The following is a 23,586-nucleotide window of genomic DNA, read 5'->3' on the forward strand; positions in this document are numbered from 1 at the left end:
TTTCATTAGTGGATAATAATTGAGTTTATATAGATGGCCGAGATTTTTATTTAGTTGTATACCTAGGTATCGCATTGCTTGTGTTTGCCAACTAAATGGTGATTCTTTCTTAAACTTTGTGAAATCCGCATTATTCATTGGCATTGCTTCACTTTTATTTGCGTTAATCTTGTATCCCGACACTTCTCCATATTCCTTCAATTTCTTATGTAATTCTTTTATTGATATTTCTGGTTCTGTTAAGTATACTATAACGTCATCTGCAAATAAACTGATTTTATATTTCTTGTCTTTTATTTTTATCCCTTTTATTTTATTTTCTGTTCTTATCAATTCTGCTAGTGGTTCTATATCTAACGCGAACAATAAGGGTGATAGTGAGCATCCCTGCCTTATTGATCTGCTTAAGTTAAATTGCTTTGATATATATCCATTTACTGTCACTTTCGCCAATGGCCCCTTATATAATGCTTTAATCTAATTAATATATTTCTCTGGTAAACTGAATTTTTGTAATACTTTGAATAAATAATTCCATTCTACTCTGTCAAAGGCCTTCTCTGCGTCTAAAGCAACAGCTACTGTTGGAGTTTTATTTCCTTCTACTGCATGAATTAAGTTAATAAATTTACAGATATTGTCTATTGTTCGTCTTTTTTTTAATAAATCCAGTTTGGTCTAGATTTACTATTTTTGGTACATAGTCGGCCAATCTGTTTGCTAATAGTTTAGCTATTATATTATAATCTGTGTTGAGTAGAGATATTGGTCTATATGATGCTGGTGCTAGTGGATCTTTCCCTGTCTTTGGTATTACTTCCAGGAGGGGAGGAATTAATAAATCTTTAAATGTTTTATAGAATTCTATTGGGAATCCATCCTCTCCTGGTGTCTTATTATTTGGTAATTTTTTTATTATCTCTTGTATTTCTACTATTCCAAATGGCTCTGTTAAATTATTTTGTTCCTCTATTTGTAGTTTTGGTAGTTCAATTTTAGTTAAAAATTCATCTATTTTGTCTTCTTTCCCTTCGTTTTCAGTTTGGTATAATTGTTCGTAGAATTCTCTGAAGTTTTCATTAATCTCCGTTGGATTATATGTGATTTGTTTGTCTTTTTTCCTTGATGCCAATACCATTCTCTTAGTTTGTTCTGTCTTAAGCTGCCATGCTAGAATTTTGTGCGTTTTTTCTCCTAGTTCATAATATTTCTGTTTTGTCTTCATTATGTTCTTCTCCACCTTATATGTTTGTAGTGTTTCATATTTTATTTTTTTATCTACCAATTCTCTTCTTTTAGTTGTGTCTTTCTTCATTGCTAATTCTTTTTCTATATTTGCTATTTCCCTTTCCAACTGCTCTGTTTCCTGATTGTAGTCCTTCTTCATCTTGGTTACATAACTTATTATTTGCCTTCTGATGAACGCTTTCATTGCGTCCCATAGTATAAACTTATCTTTCAATGATTCTGTATTTATTTCAAAGTACATTTTAATTTGTCTTTCAATTAATTCTCTAAAATCCTGCCTTTTAAGTAGCATGGAGTTTAATCTCCATCTGTACATTCTTGGAGGGAATATCAATATCAGGGGTGAGTGGTCCGATAATATTCTAGCTTTATATTCTGTTTTTCTTACTCTGTCTTGCATACGAGCTGATAACAGGAATAGGTCTATTCTTGAGTATGTTTTATGCTTACCCGAATAATATGAATATTCCTTTTCATTTGGGTGTTATTTCCTCCATATATCCAAAAGTTGCATTTCTTGCATCAATTTAATTATAAATTTGGTTACTTTGTTCTTTCTGTTAATTTTTTTCCCAGTTTTATCCATGTTTGAATCCAAATTAAGGTTGAAATCCCCTCCTATTAGTATGTTCCCTTGCGTGTCTGCTATCTTCAAAAAAATATCTTGCATAAATTTTTGATCTTCTTCATTAGGTGAATATACATTGAGTAAATTCCAAAACTCTGAATATATCTGACATTTTATCATTACATAGCTTCCTGCTGGATCTATTATTTCCTCTTCTATTTTAATTGGTACATTTTTACTGATTAATATAGCTACTCCTCTAGCTTTTGAATTATATGAAGCTGCTGTTACATGTCCTACCCAATCTCTCTTTAATTTCTTGTGCTCCATTTCAGTTAAATGTGTTTCTTGCACGAATGCTATATCAATTTTTTTTCTTTTTTCAGTAAATTTAGCAGTTTCTTCCTTTTGATTTGGTTATGTATTCCGTTAATATTTAAAGTCATATAGTTCAATGTAGCCATTTCATACTTTGTTTATCTTCCCTTTCCGTTTCCTCATCATCACCTTTCCTTCTTATCCATTTCTGCTTTCTTGTTTTGAACACTTTATAAGACAACATTTCTAAAACATCAAACATTTCCCTTATTCTCCTATCTAAAATTTCTTTAACCCCACTATCCCCTATTCCTGATTAAAGTTGATAATGTTTGTTCACAGATTGAAGTGGCTGTTGAGTGAGGACAGATCCAGTTGGAGACTTTTTTTAACTTTCACTTTGTTCCATTGTGTAGCCTACAATTATTAAGTGTGACAAATTGATGTTTGTGAAGGTACTGAAGTCATAGTAACTGAAAGAAAATCACAGATCCTGTAAATCCAGAATAAAAGAATTCTGGAAACATTTAGCAATTAGCTGGCATCTGGGGAGAGAGAAACTGAAATAATAGTTCAGGTTCATGGTCTTTCATTGTTTTTTTTAAATATTTTTTTATTTTTCACACTGTGAACCATATCAACCAAAATATATACAAATGTTTCTTATTAAATATACACAGTGGCATTTTCTCCCTTTATTTCTCCCCCTTCCCACTCCCCTCCAAAACCAATAAATGTTCAAATATACAATACAATAAAACCATGTCATCACACAATGAAAAATAAACAAGAAAAATGTGTCATCTACTTTTACACACTGAATCAAGTCGTTTTGCCTTCTTATCATTTTAGGGGGTGGAGGTCGGAGGCAAGCCCTCTATGTTATGTTCCATGTAGGGTTCCCAAATTTGTTCAAATAATGTGACTTTATTTTTTAAATTATGTTATTTTTTCCAATGGAATACATTTATTCATTTCCATACTGTATTCTCAGGCTCTCTTCCATTTTCCAAGTTGACATTATACATTTTTTTCCTACTGCTAAGGCTATCATAATAAATCTTTTTTGCGTTTTATCCAATTTGAGGCCTAATTCCTTACTTCTTATATTACTTAGAAGAAAGATCTCTGGATTTTTTGGTATGTTATTTTTTGCGATTTTATTTAATATCTGATTTGGATCTTCCCAAAACATTTTCACTTTCGTACATGCCCAAATTGCATGTGCTGTTGTTCCCATTTCCTCCTTAAAGCGAAAACATCTATCTGATACTGTTGGATCTCATTTTTTTCTTACTTTTTACAATTATACTGTATCATGTGTAACCTTGTGTTTATTATATTCTTCATAGTTCCAGAACATAACTTTTCCCATGTTTCATTTTTTATCTTTATGTTTAAATCCTTTTCCCACTTCTGTTTAGTTTATAGTTTATTTCATCATTTTTCTTATCTTGCAGCTTAATTATCATTGTGTCTGTAATCACATATTTAAAGCTGCTTCCTTCTGGTAATCTTCATATTATTCCATATTTGTACTTCAACTGTTCAAATGTTAAATTATTTCCCAAAAGTCAATTTTCTAATCTTTTGATTCTTTTTCTCTCCCATTCTCTAAAGGAAAGGTTATCTATTGTAAAATGGATTAGTGGGTTTTGTGTCAATAATAATTTTGGTATTTGGTAATTCATTTTTTTTCCTTTCTAAGCGGATCTTCTTCCATATATTAAGTAAATGGTGCAATACTGGTGACCTTTTATATTGCACCAGCTTTTCATCCCACTTATAAAGTATATGTCCCAGTAACTTCTCCCCTATTTTATCTAGTTCTATCTTAGTCCAGTCTGGTTTTTCCCTTGTCTGGTAAAAATTTGATAAATACGTTAATTGTGCTGCTCTATAATAGTTTTTAAAAGTTTGGTAACTGCAAACCACCTTGCTTGTATCACTGTTAATTTATCTAACACTATCGTCAGTTTCCCCCCTTTCCACAAGAATTTCCTTATTATTCTCTTTAGTTCATTAAAGAATTTCTCTGTTAAGGGAATTGGCAACAATTGAAATAAGTATTGTATCCTTGGGAAGACATTCATTTTAATGCAGTTTACCCTCCCTATCAACGTTAGCAGTGATTCTTTCCAATGTTTTAAGTCTTCCTGCAATTTCTTTATTAGTGGCTGATAATTTAATTTGTACAAGTGGCTTAAATTATTATCTAACCTGATCCCTAGGTATCGGATTGCTTGTGCTTGCCATTTAAATGGGGATTCTTTTTTAAATTCTGTATAGTCTGCGTTACTCATTGGCGTCACTTCACTTTTATTTGCATTGATCTTGTACCCAAATACTTCTCCATATACCTTCAATTTCTATGTAGTTCTTTTATTGATATTTCTGGTTCTGTTAAGTATACTATGATGCCATCTGCAAATAAACTGATTTTTAAACTCCTTCTCCTTTATTTTTATCTCTTTTATTTTCTATTCTTATCAGTTTTGCCAATGGTTCTATTGCTAAAGCGAACAATGAGAGGGGATAATGGAGATCTCTGTCTTGTTGACCTACTGAATTTAAATTGGTTCGATACACATCCATTTACTGGTACCTTTGCCAATGGTCCATTATATAATGCTTTAATCCAATTAATATATTTTTCTGGTAGATCGAACCTCTGTAATACTTTAAATCACACATGTCAAACTCAGACCCGCGGGCCAAATTTTGCCCGTGATATAATTATATTTGGCCCGCAAGATCATATCAAATATGTATTAGAGCTGGCCCACTGGCACAGCTAATATTACAAATCCCAGGATGCTTTGCAAATGCATTGGCGTCAGCCCGCTAATCGCCCCCACCTCCTCTCTTTCATTAGCATCTGTGACCTGTCGCCCAACTCACATGTAATAAACCCCTTACAAAAAATGACCGAACGAAAGACAGAAAACAGGACCTTTCAAGACGGGTGGGAGACAGACTATATGTTCATCATTTTAAAAGACAAACCTGTTTGTCATTGAAGCAAGTTGTTATTTTTACTTGTTGGCTTGTGAAAAAAAATACATTTAAAAGGAGCTTAAAGGCTATAGAGAAATATTATTTATTGAATATTTTATTTCTCATTTGTTAATGCTTCTTCTGGAAAGAGTTTAACCAAAACTATTATTAAACATTTATTTTAATAAGAAAAAGTTTAACATTACATATGTTGAAAGAAGAGAAAACATGCAGATATTTTTGAAAATTTTCAATAAATATTTAGTTTGGCCCACGACTTAGTCCAAGTTTTTAATTTTGGCCCTCTGTGAATTTAAGTTTGACACCCCTGCTTTAAATAAATAATTCCATTCTACTCTGTCAAATGCATTTCCTGCGTCTAAAGCAACAGCCACTGTTGGTTTCTTATTTCCTTGAACTGCATGAATTAGATTAATAAGTTTACTGACATTATCCGCTGTTTGTCTTTTCTTAATAAATCCAGTGTGATCTTGTTTTACTATTTTTGGTACACAATCAGCCAATTTGTATGCTAATAATTTTGCTATTATCTTATAGTCTGAGTTAAGTAGAGATATTGGTCTATATAATGCTGGTGTTAATGGATCCTTTCCCGTCTTTGGTATTACTGTAATTATTGCTGTTTTACATGATTCTGGCAAGTTTTGTGTTTCTTCTACCTGATTCATTACTTCCAGGAGAGGAGGAATTAATAACTCTTTAAATGTTTTATAGAATTCTATTGGGAATCCATCCTCTCCATGCGTTTTATTGTTCGGCAGCTTTTTTCATATATCCTGTACTTCCTCTATTTCAAATGCTTTTATTAGTTTGTTTTGTTCCTCCTCTTGCAATTTCGGCAGTTCAATTTTAGCTAAAAACTCTTCTATCATCTTTTCCCCTTGTTCTCAGTTTGGTATAATTGTTCATAAAATTCCTAAAGTTCTCATTAATCTCTTTTGGGTTATATGTAATTTGTTTGTCCTTTTTCCTTGATGCCAATACAGTTCTTTTAGCTTGTTCTGTTTTAAGTAGCCAGGCTAATATTTTGTGTTTTTTCTCCCAGTTCGTAATACTTTTGCTTTATTTTCATTATGTTCTTCTCCACCTTGTACGTTTGTAATGTTTCGTATTTTATTTTTTTTGTCTACCGATTCTCTCCTTTTCGTTATAACATCCCTTTTTACTAGTTCTTTTTCTGTACTTACTATCTCCCTTTCCAACTGCTCTATTTCCCAATTGTAATCCTTTTTCATCTTAGTCACATAACTTATTATCTGCCCTCTAATGAAGGCTTTCATTGTGTCCCATAATAGAAATTTGTCTTTCGCTGATTTTGTATTTAATTCAAAATATGTTTTAATTTGGCGTTCAATAAAGTCTAAATTCCTGCCTTTTTAGTCCATCTATATGTTCTTGGTGGGATGTTCACAGGGGTGAATGATCAGATAGCAATCTAGCTTTATATTCAGTTTTCCTAACTCTCCCTTGAATATGGGCCGACAACAAAAACATATCAATCCTTGAGTATGTTTTATGCCTACTCGAATAATATGAGTATTCCTTCTCCCTTGGGTGCTGCCTCCTCCATATATCCATAAGTTTCATTTCCTGCATTGATTTAACCATAAATTTGGCTACTTTATTCTTTTCACTAGTCTTTTGTCCAGTTTTATCCAACATTGGATCCAAATTAAGGTTAAAATCCCCTCCTGTCAATATATTCCCCTGCGTATCTACAGTCTTCAAAAAAAACTTGCATAAACTTTTGATCCTCTTCATTAGGTGCATATATATTGAGCAAATTCTGAATATATTTGACATTTTATCATTCCATACCTCCCTGCTGGATCTATTATTTCCTGCTCTATTTTGATTGGTACATTTTTATTAATTAATATAGCTACACCTCTGCCTTTTGAATTATTTGATGCTGCCGCTACGTGTCTTACCCAGTCTCTCTTTAATTTGTTATGTTCCACTTCAGTTAGATGCATTTCCTGCACAAATGCTATATCTATTTTTTTCTTTTTTCAGTAAATTTAATAGCCTCCTCTTTTTGGTTATGTATTCCATTATTGTTTATAGTCATATAGTTCAACATATCCATCTCATATCCTGTTTACACCTCTTTTCTGCTTCCTCACCACCACCAGCCCCCTTTTCCCCATTTTTATTTCTCAGGTTTCCTTTTTTAAACTCGATATATGACAACCCATTTAAAACATAAAATACTCCAACAGCTCCCACATCCAATATTACCTTAACCCCAAATACCCCCCCACCTCTCTGAGTTGCCCCTTATCCCTTGCCGGGCAACCACAACTCCCCTTTCCATTTGGATTGTGATCCTGCTTGCAAACGTCAACTGATTTCGCAGTGACGGTTATTCACTCCAAACCCCCCCCCCCAGAAAACACTTTTTTTACACATATAACAAAGTTCTCCCTTTTTCCCCCTTACTTACTTCCTTCCCTTCTCTTTTCTTTCTTTAGTTCTTTACATATGCATTGTTTTTACATCTTTATATATATTTTATCGCCGTCCTTCATTCTTATTACATCTCTTCATCTCTCCTTTTATCCTGCAGACATTCTGCAAATTTTTGTGCTTCCTCCGGATCCGTTTTGCTCCCCGGGGATAAATATTTTAAGCACAGCTGGATGTCTTAACATGAATTTATTACCTTTTTTCCATAGGATCGATTTTGCTGTATTAAACTCCTTCCTCCTCTTTAAGAGTTCAAAACTTATGTCTGGGTAAAAAAATATTTTTTGATCCTTGTATTCCAATGGTTTATTGTCTTCTCTAATTTTATTCCTTGCCCGCTCCAGTATGTTTTCTCTTGTCGTATATCTCAAAAGTTTTACTAAAATAGATCTTGGTTTTTGCTGTGTCTGTGGTTTCGGAGCTAGTGTTCTGTGTGCCCTTTCTATTTCCATTCCTTCCTGCATTTCGGTCGTTCCCAGGACCTTCAGGATCCATCCTTTTATAAATTCCTTCATATCTGTGCCTTCTTCATCTTCCTTTAGGCCCACTATTTTTATGTCGTTTCTCCTACTATAAGTTTCCAACATATTAATTTTCTGAACTAACAATTCTTGTGTCTCTTTAATTTTTTTATCACTTTCTTCCAATTTTCCTCTTAAGTCGTTTACTTCCACTTCTACAGCCGTTTCTTGTTCTTCCATATTTTCTAATCTTTTCCCTATTTCTGTCATGACCAGCTCTATTCACTTTTTTTTCTGTTCTTTTCATTTTTCTTTTAATTGCACTAAATTCTAATGACAACCATCTTTTAATGCTCTCATTTGTTCTTCAAAAAAAGCTTTATCTATATTCTATCCATCTGTTTTACCTTCTATCTCTCTGTGAAGATCTTGGTCTTTTTCCTCTTCTGTATCTATACCTGTATTTGTGTCTTCTTCTCTTTGTGTCTGTGTGTCTTCTGTTTTTATGATGAGTAGCTTGTCTCACTTTGTCGGGTCTCTTCTTTCTTGGCTCTTGCTGTTGGTCCTCTTCTGAGCTGCTCATCTGTCGAGCCTCCTGCTGCTGCTCCTCTTGCCATTCACCCCGTTGACTTTCTTTCTCACCTGGTACTTCACTCCCTCTCCTGCCGCTTTCCTCATCTTCCAGCTGAGAGCCCTGGTGTCGGGCGTCCCTCAGCTGGTCGCGCCGTGGTTGCCCGCTCCTTGGCTGAGCCCCCTCCCGTTGGTGTTTTCCTTTACCTTAGATTGCACACTGCTCATGCGCGACTCCTCGCGCGTGTGCAGTTGCGCACTTTTGTTTGGCTCAGAGAGCCATTTTTGCAGTCCACCGGTCGGGAGGTTGCGACTCCGCAGGGCCGACACCAACCTCGGAGATCAGGCGCTCTTCTCCACCACGGCTCCCTGTTCCTTCATGCAGGTAAGGCCTTCTCCTTTCTCCCCCGCTATTTTTACTTTTTCCTTCTTAGGTTCCATTTTATTTCTCTTCTCTGTAACTTTATCTTTTATTTCTTACATTTTGTATTTGTTGAACTTTGTCTTTTCTTAACTTTTTTTCTTCTTTTCTGGAGAGGGCAGGCTTTACCCAACCGGCCACCACTCCATCACATGACTCCCTGGTCTTTCATTGTTGAAGTCTTAAATGAACCGAAAGTTCCACAGATGTTTCCTGTCCTGGTGAATATTTACAATATTTACTTTTTTAATTACTAAAATTACTGTTAAAAATGTATGAATGAAATGTTGATTGTTCCAAGTTCAAAAGATGGAAAAGCTCAGCAGGTCAAGCATTTGAAGTGAAAAGGCAACCAACGTTTCAGGGTTAAACAGGGGAAGTCAGCAGATGCTGCTGTTGTAGTGTAATCCACAAAAGTGCTGAAGAAACTCAGCAGGTCATGCAGCATCCGATGATGAGAATTTTGTGCTTGGATCTCTGGAAGGAGATCACAAACATGAATGTAGCCACCTAAGCGATGGCTAACACACAAACAAATGAGAGTAGAGACACTAGAAGATGAATATCAACCGGCCTTTTAGACAAGTTGACCTGGTTTTTTTTTAACATTGACAGAAAAGAAAGATGTCAAAACTGGAGGTTTTAAAGAGTCTGACACTGCCACTCCTCGTTCAACAGTCGTGACCTTTTTGTGTGACAAAACAGATGGTCACGGTTCATCTGTGATCAAATACAGAGTCACCGCAACACCCCAAGTGCTCAGGTAAAGTTTTGGAATCGATCCCTCATGCAGCCTAATTCAATGGATCCAGTGTTATCAATTGTCACAGAAGAGTTGTTTGTGGAGGTGAAGGATCCAAGATTATAGGCACTACAAAAAGAAGCAGTTCCTTTCTGAAAATATTTATAGAGTAAATAAAAAGTTCTACATTTGTATGCTTTAATTTTCTTTGCAAAAGAACTTGTACTTGCAACTTTCTTCAACTTGCAGCCTTTTATTTAATGCTTAGAAGTTGTGAGAGTACCTGACTTCACCACCTTGTCAGGCAGTGTATTCCAGATTTCAACCACTCTGAAAGGAGGGGAATTCCCAATCAAACACCCCCTCCCCTCAAGCCACCTACCTCTTGTCTTTTGTGCCTAGGCCTCTTTGTTCTGACCCCTATGGGGGTGAGGGGGGGGAATCCTAACTCTCTATCCTATCTACCCCATCATAATTTTGAATACCTCTTTCAACCTCCTTTTCAGCCTCTGCTCCAATAAAAACCAACTCAGCCTATCCAATTCAAATAACATCTGGCTAAATCACCTCAGCACTCTGTAAAATATTGGTCACATTTGAAGTGTTTTATGCAAAGTTAAATTTTATTATCTTAAATTTAGACATACAGCATAGTAAAAAGCCCTTCTGGCTTATGAGCCTCTACCACCCAATTACCCCAATCAAACCCCCCCCCCCCCCCCGCCGAATGTTTGAACGGTGGGACGAAACCAGAGAACTTGTGCAGACACAGGGAGAACAAACTCCTTGCAGACAATGTGGGGTTCAAACCCAGCTGTTGGTGCTGTAACAGCATTGTGCTGACCGTGCCACATCCTAGTCTTGGTTTCTCTGGCCATGACTGATGAAGACTAGCATCCCACATGTCTTCTATACCACTCTTGATCCATGCTGCCATTTTCGGGCATCTATTGACTTTTGTATCAAGCTCCCACTGTTTGCCAGCATTCCATAGGAGATTACTATTTGCTGTGTATTTGTCATACCCTCATTTGACCTTACAAAATACATCACATTGCACTTGTCATGTTTAAATTCTATCTTGCATTACTCTATCCAACTTTCCAGCTGGCCAATATTATGCTGTACCTCAAGATAATCCTTGCTATCTACAACACAACAGATTTGGTTGTCATAATTCCCCACATTAACATTCAGGTCATTCATTTGCATCACTAACATGAGTTCCAGAACTGATCTTTTGCATTATTTATTCTCTGAAATTGCAAAAAGTGCTTCTAAACATTTTTCCTTTTTTGGCCAAGTGGTGGATGAAGTGCTTCTGTGCTTTGGAAGTATTATTTAATCAAGCTTCAAGGTGCTTCATTATGTTGTAATTTGACGATGGATTCTGCTTCTACTGCATAGGTGTGGATTACACAATGAAAACTGGCATATTTTCAAAATGTGTCTTTCTCTGCAGAACGAATGAATGTCAGAACGGTATCCAGTCTGCTGGGCAACAAAGTCTGAAGTATCTTACACCAGTCCGCCGTTCAACTCGCATTGAGCATGTTTCTGCCTCGCACCCTGAGGTGTTGAGAGAACATGACCACTGTGTTCACTCACTGAATGACCTTTTAGCCGAGGAGGGGGCTGAAACATTTCTTTATAAAGAAAACCGAGCCCTGCTAGCAGAATAACAGAAATATGACTGATATCCTTCAAATGCATATCACACCTCGCCCATACTGGCAAAAGGTTATTTGGACAGTTTTCCGAATGTATATATGGTAAATCACCTGGTTTCCAGCACCATGGGAATTAGTAGATGCCAGATATGTGAATTTTCCGGTTGCTTGAAACTGTGTTGTGTGATTGGCAAATTAATGGCGATTTGCACCAATTTTAAACTTCTGGATTTTGTACTGATTATTTTCCACAATTCTTTTGTTGGTTGCTTGAGGGTGTTTATTGCTTGAATTCTGGATAACTAAAGATTTTGCTGTAATAAAATATTATCACTCTAAACCCATATAAAGGTAGCTTCTCCATATCACCAAATTTGCTAACTTGTCTCCTTGATTAAGCAACCTTCTGTTTTCACAAACACCTATTACTGCTTGCTTGGAAAATGCCTATTGTACAGCAAGTATAAATTTCAATCAATACACTTCAATAGACTGTGTCTTTTGCTTTCTTTTTCAATTTTTCATTGCTTTCATCAAATAAATGTTACATAGGTACAGGACAATAAAATATCTTCTGTAGTAATAAAAATGGTATTGAAACCTACATTTTTGCTTTCTGCTGTACCATCCACAACTGTAACCTTTTATAATGCTTGTTTTGTATATTTCGTTTCATTTATCTCCATTATGTCATTAACTATATCTTTAAAAACTAAGTAATTGACTCCCAAGTACTTGGCATAATCCTGAGGTCATCAGTATTATTTGTAGAAATTAAGCACTTAATTTAGCATAACAGCTTTTACCATTATGTACAGACTAAAACTTATTCGCATATTTCCTTAGGAACAAAGAAACTTCTGTTTGGTCCATTAGAGCCAAAGTTCTGATCAATCCAATTTCCCCTAAATATTTATGTGTAACCTATTCTTTCCTGTGCTCATTAGCTTTCTCAGATTGTCTCACTAACACAGGACTGAACTTGAAAATAAACCTTTGTTATAGGCCCTGTACAATTTTATTTTCGGACCAGGGACAGGACTGAACCTACGGGAGGAGAGAGAGGATCGTGCACTGCTGTGGAGTGCTGAAGCAGTGCATGGAAAACTGACAGGTGCATGAGAAGCACTGAAGCAGCACTGGGAGAAATGAGAGGTGTCAGAAGCACAAGAGCCACGCACTGGAAGCCAGAGGGCTCATGGAGAGCAAGCCCGCAGTTGTCAACCTCTCCACTGATTGGGAGAGCTGAAGCCATGTGCAGGGGCAGTTGAAGAGCCCAGCGTGCTGAGTTTTGAACAGGTTGGTTGGTCAGAGGGCAGTCAGTCAGACGGTCTATGTGTGCGTGCACACCCAAAAGCTTCAGCAAACGAGGCTGAGTTGCTTCATTCACGGGTGCCAGCGCTGCCGTCTAATTGTTTGAGTAGCTACAGTGGGAGAAAGAACACTGAGCTGCTTTTGTCCTGACAGCAGTTTGCACCACTCTAATACTGTGTCTGTGTTTGTCTGTGACCTGGGCTTCCCCAGTCCCCTTCCAAGAAGAGGACTTTATGTGACAGGAGAACCCAAGTCAGGATGTTTAGAGGGGAAGACCTGTGTGACAGAAGGTCACTTGTTAACCCTAGGAGGTCAGTGGGTGAAAATTCCCATGTGAAGAAATTAAAGGTAGTAGTTGCCACATTCGAAACTCAGGAAAGTTGCAAGTCTAAAGTGATCACAGCCATCCGTCACCACGTCCACCTAAAAGACCATTGTGAAACCAAGTATACCAAACCTGGAGACCAGACTCTTTGAGCTATTCCTTTTTGACTGATGGACTTGATGTGACTGGCTTGAGATTTTGTTTTGGTAGTATTATTTTTGGTTTGGACTGTAATGGTCTGGGGTTTTTTTCCACATACACATTATGAATATCTGTTGTTCGAATATAGTTGCCATATAAGTTTGCTTGTGTGTTAAGTTTGAGTTAATTCTATTATTGATAACTGTGAATAAATTATGAGTTAAACAATCCATCTGTTTATGTGTCTTAGTTGCTGCTGGTGAGACGTAACACCTTGAATTCTGAGGTTTATTTCTGTAGCAAGTATTGTCTGCAGACCTCTCCAATTCTGTCTTTGCTAATTCTGGACTGTGTGTGGTCTATTCTTAACTCCTTTAAAATAACTCAGCAGTACAACTTAATTTGGCAAATCAGGTAATTTTTCCTGTTAGTAGGGGGTGGGCTATGAATCAACACGCAATATGGAGAGATGGTTTCTTATATGCTAGGTAGTTTTCAAAAAAAACATTTTTAATTTAGACATGCACATGGTAACAAGCCATTTCAGCCCATGTTGCCCAATTCACCTCCAACCATGTATGTTTCGAACAGTGGGAGGAAACCGGAGCCCCCCCTAGGAAAACCCATGCAGACACAGGGAGAACGTACAAACTCTTTACAGACAGCATGGGATTCGAACCCAGTCCTAATTGCTGGTGCTGTAAAAGCATTGCACTAACCACTACACCACGCTAACCGTGCTGCCCTAACTTAGCATTTTCCCAAAAGTAAAAACTACTGGAGGCTGTGTGATTTTTAAATCCACAGGAACTTGTGGTCTAGAAATTTTGAACCCATTCATTTGATTGCAGAAAGGGGATGCTCTTGGATACTCTGTGTCGTGCACGTTAGAATTGCAAAGTTTAGGCCTTGTATTTTTAAGCACCCCATTTTGCATGATGTTGTCCTATTGCATATTGGAAACTCTTAAAATACAAGCTACCAATTGAGACCTTTGCATGCAGCAGTGGAGCCACTTTGTCCAGATTTCTTACTTTCAGATGATGTAAAAGAGAGTCACGTGGTTCACCAAGCCTGTCAGCTTTCAGAAAATTCCCTTCAATCCCATTTCTCCTGCCACCCACCTATCCTATGAAGCCATTTACAGTTGACAGTTAAACCACTAGCCCTCTTGGGGATATGAGAACTTCCAGAGCATATGATGGGGAGAACTTAAATTCTATTTATATGGAACCCAAAGTCAGAATCAAACCCAGGACTCTGGAGTTCTGTATTACCTGGTCCAATGTTGTGCCACCTTGTTATTTATCCTCAAATTCTATCAATGGTAACATTACCAACAACATCATCATGCAGGAACAACTGGGCATATAACACAAGGATGGGCAGGGAGGGGGTGAAAAAGGCAGCAGGGTTAGCATGTCATGATTTACAGCACCAGTGGCCCATGTTTGAATTTGATGCTGTCTGTAATATTACAGGCCCAGAGGACCCCAAAACCCAGCAGCAATAGAAACTCACCAAGACAAATAGTTACTTAAACAAAAATCATTTTTAATTTTCTTTAAACATAGAAACAAGATCAAACTTTAACTTGTTACTATTAACTTAACCTAACAACCCCCTTCTAATTCTAAGCACACGTGTACATAATGAGTATAAGTTCAGCAAAGTTCTTTGATTCACAGTCCAATCTCACTTCTCATTCCTCTGAGTTCACCGGTATAGACAATTCTTGTACTGTGCACAGAATTTAACATTTATACCAGGCTCTGGTACTTAAAAGTAATTGGTTACCGCTCAGGAAGGTTCTCGTTGGTTTCAGAGAGGTATTCATTGCTCGTTGGACACATACAAACTGATTCCCTTCGATCAGCCACTTCAGTGTCTTGCTGAAGAAACTTACCCCATCTGGTTTTTCCATATGATAACTTCTGCAAGTCACCATAGAGTTCCTTTTTGTTTCCCTTATTTCAGGTGAAACACTCTAGCCAGCCATTTCCTCTTGTATGGACCATATGGGTTGTTTCACAACTCATCTTCAAAATGGGGTTTTAAACAAGCTGCCAGCTTGCCATACTGCAGAAATCAGTTCTCACTCACACAAAACTGCATTCAGACAGATTGCGGCACAATACCCAGTCTTCTGAGTCTGTTCATCTGTTGCTTTCCAAAACAATAATCCATTACTCCATAGCATGTCCATTTAACAACTCCTTGTGAAGTCCCTATAGGTATTCTTCAAAGTTTTAGCAAAGGCACCTGGAGCCTGGACTGTCTGGCTTGATCAGAGCTCTGTCATTTTAAATGAGATCTGTTTTGTGAAGTTTTTCCTTTGTGACCTACCACAATCTATCTCCTTCAAAAACATTTCTATATATAATATAAAATATGATATAATCTGTCTGTTCTCCCTGTGTCTGTGGGTTTTCCCCAGGTGCTGTGGTTTCCTCCTACTATCCAAACGTTTGGGATTGTAGGTTAATTTGCGTGTAATTGGGCAGTATGAGTTTAAAGGGCCGGAATCAGCTTTTACCATTAGTAAAATAAAATTTAAATTAGTAAAATAAAAATTAAATTTAAAAAAGTAGAGTTTACTCTGAAGGCCTTCAATGGATGTGCTGGAGAAATGAAACCAATATCCCCCTTCCTCCAAGCATATGGATATACAGGTCCAGCATTTTATTAATACAAATGCAGTCTTTCCTCCTACATATGTCTACCCCTGAATTCAAGACATGTTTTGGAACCATTGGTAACATCAGAAATATTTGCATACAATTTTTGAGGTATGCACAATTCAGTAAAATTCCAGGAGTGAAAATTATAGAATTTATGGATTTGTTCCTTCAAAACAAAAGCAGTAAAATAACAGACATATAACCATAAATTTTCTAAACAATTATCAAGAATTGAACAGAGCACAACTAGATATACCAATGTGTTTATTAACCAATTATCAATATAAAATTTTGCAAATAAAGCATTAGCTGTTGTTGATATAAAAAAATGTTTAGTGTACGTAGTTAGAATACCAATATTAAGATTATTTTTTGATTAGTTGATCAATTGGCTGCTTCTCCAAACTAAACTAAGTTCCCATCTCAGCACTTTGTTGGGGGGGGGGGGGGGGGTGGAATTCCATTCATGGTCTTTGTGACGTTCCATTCTTACATCAAGAAAGTTGGAAGTGGTGAGATGGCATCAAGCTTTTCTTTTTTAAATGTTTTTATTAATTTGATTGAGAAAATATTACATGAATATATTGTTTAGATATTAATTAGTTTTTACTTAATGCAATACAAAATGAGCCAACATTGTCTTATATAATTCTCAAAAAAAGTAAAATATCCTTTTCAGAATTTCACCTCTTATTCTAATATTGAGATATACATTGTGATTATCTAAATAGATCAATCTCTTCTAGTTATTAAAAAAAACACAAAAATAAGAACAAAAGAAAAAAAATCCCCATACTAATTTAACCCCTCCCACTAAACACTAAACACTAAACAGAATCGAGTATCGGCTCTCAGATATCGGATAGAAACTCCCCTCCCCCCCCAACCCCCGTGCCTAAATCATCAAATTATGATCATATTCCATGACTCGGCTCCATAACGTCAAATTCAACATTGATCTCTTTAATATTAGATCTAACTTTCTCTAAATGCAATCAAAACATCACATCCTGTAACCATTGCATAAGAGTTGGTGCTCTGCTGTCTTTCCATCTTATCAAAATTGCTTATCTGGCCATCAATGAAGTCAAAGCTACTATTTTTTGAGTTGAATTCAAAGAAATCCTCTCTTCTAGAGAATAACCAGAATAAAAGGACACAGTTCTAATTTAATCACAAAAATCTATGATAGAGTTTTAAAGAATTGTTCCCAACATTCTTGTAGATCTGGACACTCCCAGAACCTATGAATCAGAGAGGCCTCAAAAATTTTATGTTTGACACATCGTAGATCAACATCAGGCTAAAATAAGATAATCTAACTTTGGGCACATGTATTCTAGAACAACTTTAAATTGTATTAAGCAATGTGCACAGAATGAAGTATTATTAATCAGATCAGGTGTGTTATCCCAATTTTCATCTGAAATTGATGTATTCAAGTCCAAATCCCATTTCCAAGCTTCAATAACAATTGTCCCCTGACACACAGTAATTTGGGAATATTAGAAGGGCGCCATGCTTATCATAGCGGTTAGCGCAATGCCTTTTCAGCACCAGCTGTAAGGAGTTTGTATCTTCTCCCTGTGTCTGTGTAGGTTTTCCCCGGGGATCCAGTTTAATTCCACCATTTGAAATGTACTGGGGGTGTAGGTTAATTAGGTGTAAATTGGGCAGCACAGATTTGTGGACTGAAATGGCCTGTTACTGTGCAGAAACTATGTCTTACACATCTGAAATCACCCTACCAATGGTATCATTTTTCAAGTTTGTTCTTAGTCCAATTAAGTCTCTGGTCATTAGAAATCCACCAGGCTGTTGAGGAAGAAGAGACCATTTTCCACATCAATGGTGCTCAAGAGGAAAGAGTAAATTGCTTCAAGAATAATCATGATCTGGGATATGCATTTGAATGTCTTGACTGCCTTAGAAGATGAAAAGTTTGGCATTTTTTCCTTTTCCCTCATCAACAGAGGCACGATCGAAAGCATATCTGTCGGATGCATGATACTGAAGCTGCCATGCTCGAGATTGGAAGAAGCTACAATAGGTAGTGAGTGGACCTCAGAACATCACAAACTTCTCTCCCCATGAGAGACAGCCAACATACTGAAGGACCCCAGACTCACTCTCTTCACCTTCCTCGCATCAAAAGACTGTTTCTTCCCCACAATCGTCAGGCTCCTGATTGAACTCCACAGCAGTTTTATCATGGTTGAACACAGAACATTACAGCACAATATAGGCCCAGGATGTTGGGCTGACCCAATTAAAAATATTTAAACCCTCTTTACCTCATAACCCTCTAATTTTCTTTCAACCATGTGCCTGTCTAAGAATCTCTTAAATTGTTCCAGCCTCCACCACCATCCCAGGCACTCACAACTGTGTAAAAAAAAACAATTGATGTTGCCTCTAAACTCTTCCCCCTTGCACTTAAGCTACATCTTTGCAAGAGTGGGAGGAAACCAGAACACCCGGAGGAAACTGGCATGAGAACATGCAAATTCCACACTCCAATGCCAGTGGTCAGGATTGTAGCTATGACACAGCACCTCCACTAGTTGTGCTGCCCCAATGCCTCACATCAGGGATTTGAATTGATGAAGTAATTTAAGTAAAGTCCTTAATTGGTGGTAAAACTCTCATTAGTTCTGAAACAGAAGTGGAAGGCCCTTTATCAAATGGAAAAGGTTGCTTTAAGATAAATTGAGTTAGAAAGGACAAATCAATGCAGGCAGTGCAATACTATTTTACATCAGAACCAATCCTTGAATGGGCAGATGTTATTAGGGCAATGGGGGAGATTGATAGCCATCATCCATTTTGGCTTACTCTATTTTTTCCATTTTAAAACATTTGGCTTCCATGTTCTTGCTGTTGTTGATTGTCACTTCATTTTTGCTGGCATGGATAAACCAACCTGCTTTGGCACATGACTCAAAATATATCCGCTGATCTGCCTCCACCTTCTTATTGAAACAGAAATTCTTGACAAAGTTGTTAATTCCATTGACAGCCTGAATGAAGAAAAAAATACAAATGATCACCTGTTCATTGTACTTGTAAAGCATGTAGGCATGCAATAATAGAAATCTCACAGATCGCCTTCAATCAGTGGATAGACTTGGTGGTCCAAATGGCCTGTTTTTTTTGTGCAGTGACTACATGTGAAATCATCCATTCTCCTTTTTCCACCCTATTTCTATACTTTAAAGATCATTGGACAGGCACTGTTCACAGCTGTACATCATAAAATATACTAGGGCAGCCCCTCGCAACCCCTCACAAACTGAAGGATGAGCACGATGATCCAGCAGGCTGCATGAGGCCCACAGTGCTGCCCTCCAATTGGCCACAAATAAAGGAGCCTAACTGGCCTATCAAGGAAAGTGGATTGCAAATGCACCCATCAGTGCTGAGGGGACTTTGACCACACCCCTCAGCTTGAGAATAAAAGCAGGGCTTTGAGCCTAGTAAAGCTCAGTATTAACTACACACAACTGGGTTCGTGTTGTTCTTTCTGAGCTAACCTGCCTACAGCTATAACCTCTTCTGTGCTGTAGGCTCTGCAGAGCCATAGCATGGAGTAACTAGCCACAATACCTAAATTGTCCACTCTTTATCCAAAGGTATCAAACTCAATAATTAGGCTACAGATTGAAAGCATTTCAATTTAATGCTTTTTAAATGAAATTTAGACATGAAGCACAGTAACAGGCCCTTTTGGCCCACAAGCCCATGTTGCCCAATTACACCCACTGAACTTACAACCCCCCGTATATTTTGGAGGAAAGTCCACGCAGAAACGGAGAGAATGTGAACACTCCTACAGACAGCACCAGATTCAAACCTGAGTCGCTGGCGCCATGACAGTATTGCACTTAACTGCTCTGCTAACTGTGCCAACAGTTCGTCAACAACCATTGTACTACTAAATAGTTTGGATATATAAGTATTCTCCAAGTCATCGGTATGTACTGTATGTGGATAATCCTAAGTGGCAAATCCCTAGTTCTAAACTCTCCAGCCAATGCAAGTAGACCAGCTCTCTGTATGTGGATAATCCTAAGTGGCAAATCCCTAGTTCTAAACTCTCCAGCCAATGCAAGTAGACCAGCTCTCTGAATGGTTTACAAAAGCGGAAAATCTTTGGAAGTTAAATATACAAAATGTAAATGCTGGAAATACTTGGCAGGTTAGGCGTGCCGTCAAAATTTCAGATTGTCAACTTTTCTTTGGAATTGGGAAAAGTAGGAAATAAATATTTTTTCAGAGATAGAAAAAGTGGGAGACAAGTATAGAATAGAAAAATTATGGGATGAGAGGGATGATAATGTCCTCTGAAATCTCTTAGGATCAATGAGACCATCCCTATTTTTCTGAAAGTGGAGCCCTCTCAACCTCTTCTCGCGCCACCAACCCTGCTGAGTGTTGCCGCCATTTACCATGTTTATTTCTCTCCCTTCAATTTGACTGTGAAATGCACTGCTCGCAAGATAGCTCGAGGAAAAGCGTTTTGGGAGAGTGGTAGCTGTCAAGAGGCTGGTTGTTGAAGTACAGGAGTCAACATCAGATGAAAGAATGGGTACATGGAATGCACTCCTCGCAAGATGGTTGGTCGTGGGGAAGCGTATTGGGAGAGTGGTAGCTGTCAAGAGGCTGGTTGTTGAAGTTCAGGAGACAACATCAGATGAAAGAATGGGTACATGGAAAGCACTCCTCGCAAGTTGGTAGGTCGTGGGGAAGTGTTTTCGGAGAGTGGTAGCTGTCAAGAGGCTGGCTGTTGAAGTTCAGAAGACAACATCAGATGAAAGAATGGGTACATGGAATGCACTCCTCGGAAGTTGGTAGGTCGTGGGGAAGTGTTTTCGGAGAGTGGTAGCTGTCAAGAGGCTGGTTGTTGAAGTTCAGGAGACAACATCAGATGAAAGAATGGGTACATGGAATGCACTCCTCGCAAGTTGGTAGGTCGTGGGGAAGCGTATTGGGAGAGTGGTAGCTGTCAAGAGGCTGGTTGTTGAAGTTCAGGAGTCAACATCAGATGAAAGAATGGGTACATGGAATGCACTCCTCGCAAGATGGTTGGTCGTGGGGAAGCGTATTGGGAGAGTGGTAGCTGTCAAGAGGCTGGTTGTTGAAGATCAGGAGACAACATCAGATGAAAGAATGGGTACATGGAATGCACTCCTCGCAAGTTGGTAGGTCGTGGGGAAGTGTTTTCGGAGAGTGGTAGCTGTCAAGAGGCTGGTTGTTGAAGTTCAGGAGACAACATCAGATGAAAGAATGGGTACATGGAATGCACTCCTCGCAAGTTGGTAGGTCGTGGGGAAGCGTATTGGGAGAGTGGTAGCTGTCAAGAGGCTGGTTGTTGAAGTTCAGGAGACAACATCAGATGAAAGAATGGGTACATGGAATGCACTGCTCGCAAGTTGGTTGGTCGTGGGGAAGTGTTTTCGGAGAGTGGTAGCTGTCAAGAGGCTGGTTGTTGAAGTTCAGGAGTCAACATCAGATGAAAGAATGGGTACATGGAATGCACTGCTCACAAGTTGGTTGGTCGTGGGGAAGTGTTTTCGGAGAGTGGTAGCTGTCAAGAGGCTGGCTGTTGAAGTTCAGAAGACAACATCAGATGAAAGAATGGGTACATGGAATGCACTCCTCGCAAGTTGGTAGGTCGTGGGGAAGTGTTTTCGGAGAGTGGTAGCTGTCAAGAGGCTGGTTGTTGAAGTTCAGAAGACAACATCAGATGAAAGAATGGGTACATGGAATGCACTCCTCGCAAGTTGGTAGGTCGTGGGGAAGTGTTTTCGGAGAGTGGTAGCTGTCAAGAGGCTGGTTGTTGAAGTTCAGGAGACAACATCAGATGAAAGAATGGGTACATGGAATGCACTGCTCGCAAGATGGTAGGTCGTGGGGAAGTGTTTTCGGAGAGTGGTAGCTATCAAGAGGCTGGTTGTTGAAGTTCAGGAGACAACATCAGATGAAAGAATGGGTACATGGAATGCACTGCTCGCAAATTGGTAGGTCGTGGGGAAGTGTTTTCGGAGAGTGGTAGCTGTCAAGAGGCTGGTTGTTGAAGTTCAGAAGACAACATCAGATGAAAGAATGGGTACATGGAATGCACTCCTCCCAAGTTGGTAGGTCGTGGGGAAGTGTTTTCGGAGAGTGGTAGCTGTCAAGAGGCTGGTTGTTGAAGTTCAGAAGACAACATCAGATGAAAGAATGGGTACATGGAATGCACTCCTCGCAAGTTGGTAGGTCGTGGGGAAGTGTTTTCGGAGAGTGGTAGCTGTCAAGAGGCTGGTTGTTGAAGTTCAGAAGACAACATCAGATGAAAGAATGGGTACATGGAATGCACTCCTCGCAAGTTGGTAGGTCGTGGGGAAGTGTTTTCGGAGAGTGGTAGCTGTCAAGAGGCTGGCTGTTGAAGTTCAGAAGACAACATCAGATGAAAGAATGGGTACATGGAATGCACTGCTCGCAAGATGGTTGGTCGTGGGGAAGCGTATTGGGAGAGTGGTAGCGGTCAAGAGGCTGGTTGTTGAAGTTCAGGAGACAACATCAGATGAAAGAATGGGTACATGGAATGCACTCCTCGCAAGTTGGTAGGTCGTGGGGAAGTGTTTTCGGAGAGTGGTAGCTGTCAAGAGGCTGTTTGTTGAAGTTCAGGGGACAACATCAGATGAAAGAATGGGTACATGGAATGCACTGCTCGCAAGATGGTTGGTCGTGGGGAAGTGTTTTCGGAGAGTGGTAGCTGTCAGGAGGCTGGTTGTTGAAGTCCAGGAGACAACATCAGATGAAAGAATGGGTACATGGAATGCACGCCTCGCAAGATGGTAGGTCGTGGGGAAGAGTTTTCGGAGAGTGGTAGATGTCAAGAGGCTGGTTGTTGAAGTTCAGAAGACAACATCAGATGAAAGAATGGGTACATGGAATGCATTCCTCGCAAGTTGGTAGGTCGTGGGGAAGTGTTTTCAGAGAGTGGTAGCTGTCAAGAGGCTGGTTGTTGAAGTTCAGGAGACAACATCAGATGAAAGAATGGGTACATGGAATGCACTCCTCGCAAGTTGGTAGGTCGTGGGGAAGTGTTTTCGGAGAGTGGTAGCTGTCAAGAGGCTGGTTGTTGAAGTTCAGAAGACAACATCAGATGAAAGAATGGGTACATGGAATGCACTCCTCCCAAGTTGGTAGGTCGTGGGGAAGTGTTTTCGGAGAGTGGTAGCTGTCAAGAGGCTGGTTGTTGAAGTTCAGAAGACAACATCAGATGAAAGAATGGGTACATGGAATGCACTCCTCGCAAGTTGGTAGGTCGTGGGGAAGTGTTTTCGGAGAGTGGTAGCTGTCAAGAGGCTGGTTGTTGAAGTTCAGATGACAACATCAGATGAAAGAATGGGTACATGGAATGCACTCCTCGCAAGTTGGTAGGTCGTGGGGAAGTGTTTTCGGAGAGTGGTAGCTGTCAAGAGGCTGGCTGTTGAAGTTCAGAAGACAACATCAGATGAAAGAATGGGTACATGGAATGCACTGCTCGCAAGATGGTTGGTCGTGGGGAAGCGTATTGGGAGAGTGGTAGCGGTCAAGAGGCTGGTTGTTGAAGTTCAGGAGACAACATCAGATGAAAGAATGGGTACATGGAA

At 38.7% G+C, this 23,586-nt stretch overlaps 1 protein-coding gene across 6 annotated transcripts in view; it reads left to right on the plus strand.

Annotated features, from left to right (window-relative positions):
* ckap2l (cytoskeleton associated protein 2-like) overlaps window positions 1–23,586 on the plus strand; it is a 60,355-nt gene that overhangs the window by 18,140 nt on the left and 18,629 nt on the right. For 3 of the 6 annotated variants that reach the window (XM_069917711.1, XM_069917712.1, XM_069917713.1), the window contains 2 exons: window positions 9,689–9,836; window positions 11,278–12,089. The exons of 2 other annotated variants lie outside the window; for them this stretch is intronic. In XM_069917711.1, the coding sequence (XP_069773812.1) occupies window positions 9,689–9,836; window positions 11,278–11,497 (368 nt within the window). In that variant the 3' untranslated portion in view covers window positions 11,498–12,089. Of the gene's footprint in view, window positions 1–9,688; window positions 9,837–11,277; window positions 12,090–12,518; window positions 13,487–23,586 lie in introns of those variants that run through there. One more of the 6 variants, XM_069917714.1, reaches the window with a different exon arrangement.

The sequence above is a fragment of the Narcine bancroftii genome, chromosome 2 (assembly GCF_036971445.1).
Source record: "Narcine bancroftii isolate sNarBan1 chromosome 2, sNarBan1.hap1, whole genome shotgun sequence".
NCBI classification, from domain to species: domain Eukaryota; kingdom Metazoa; phylum Chordata; class Chondrichthyes; order Torpediniformes; family Narcinidae; genus Narcine; species Narcine bancroftii.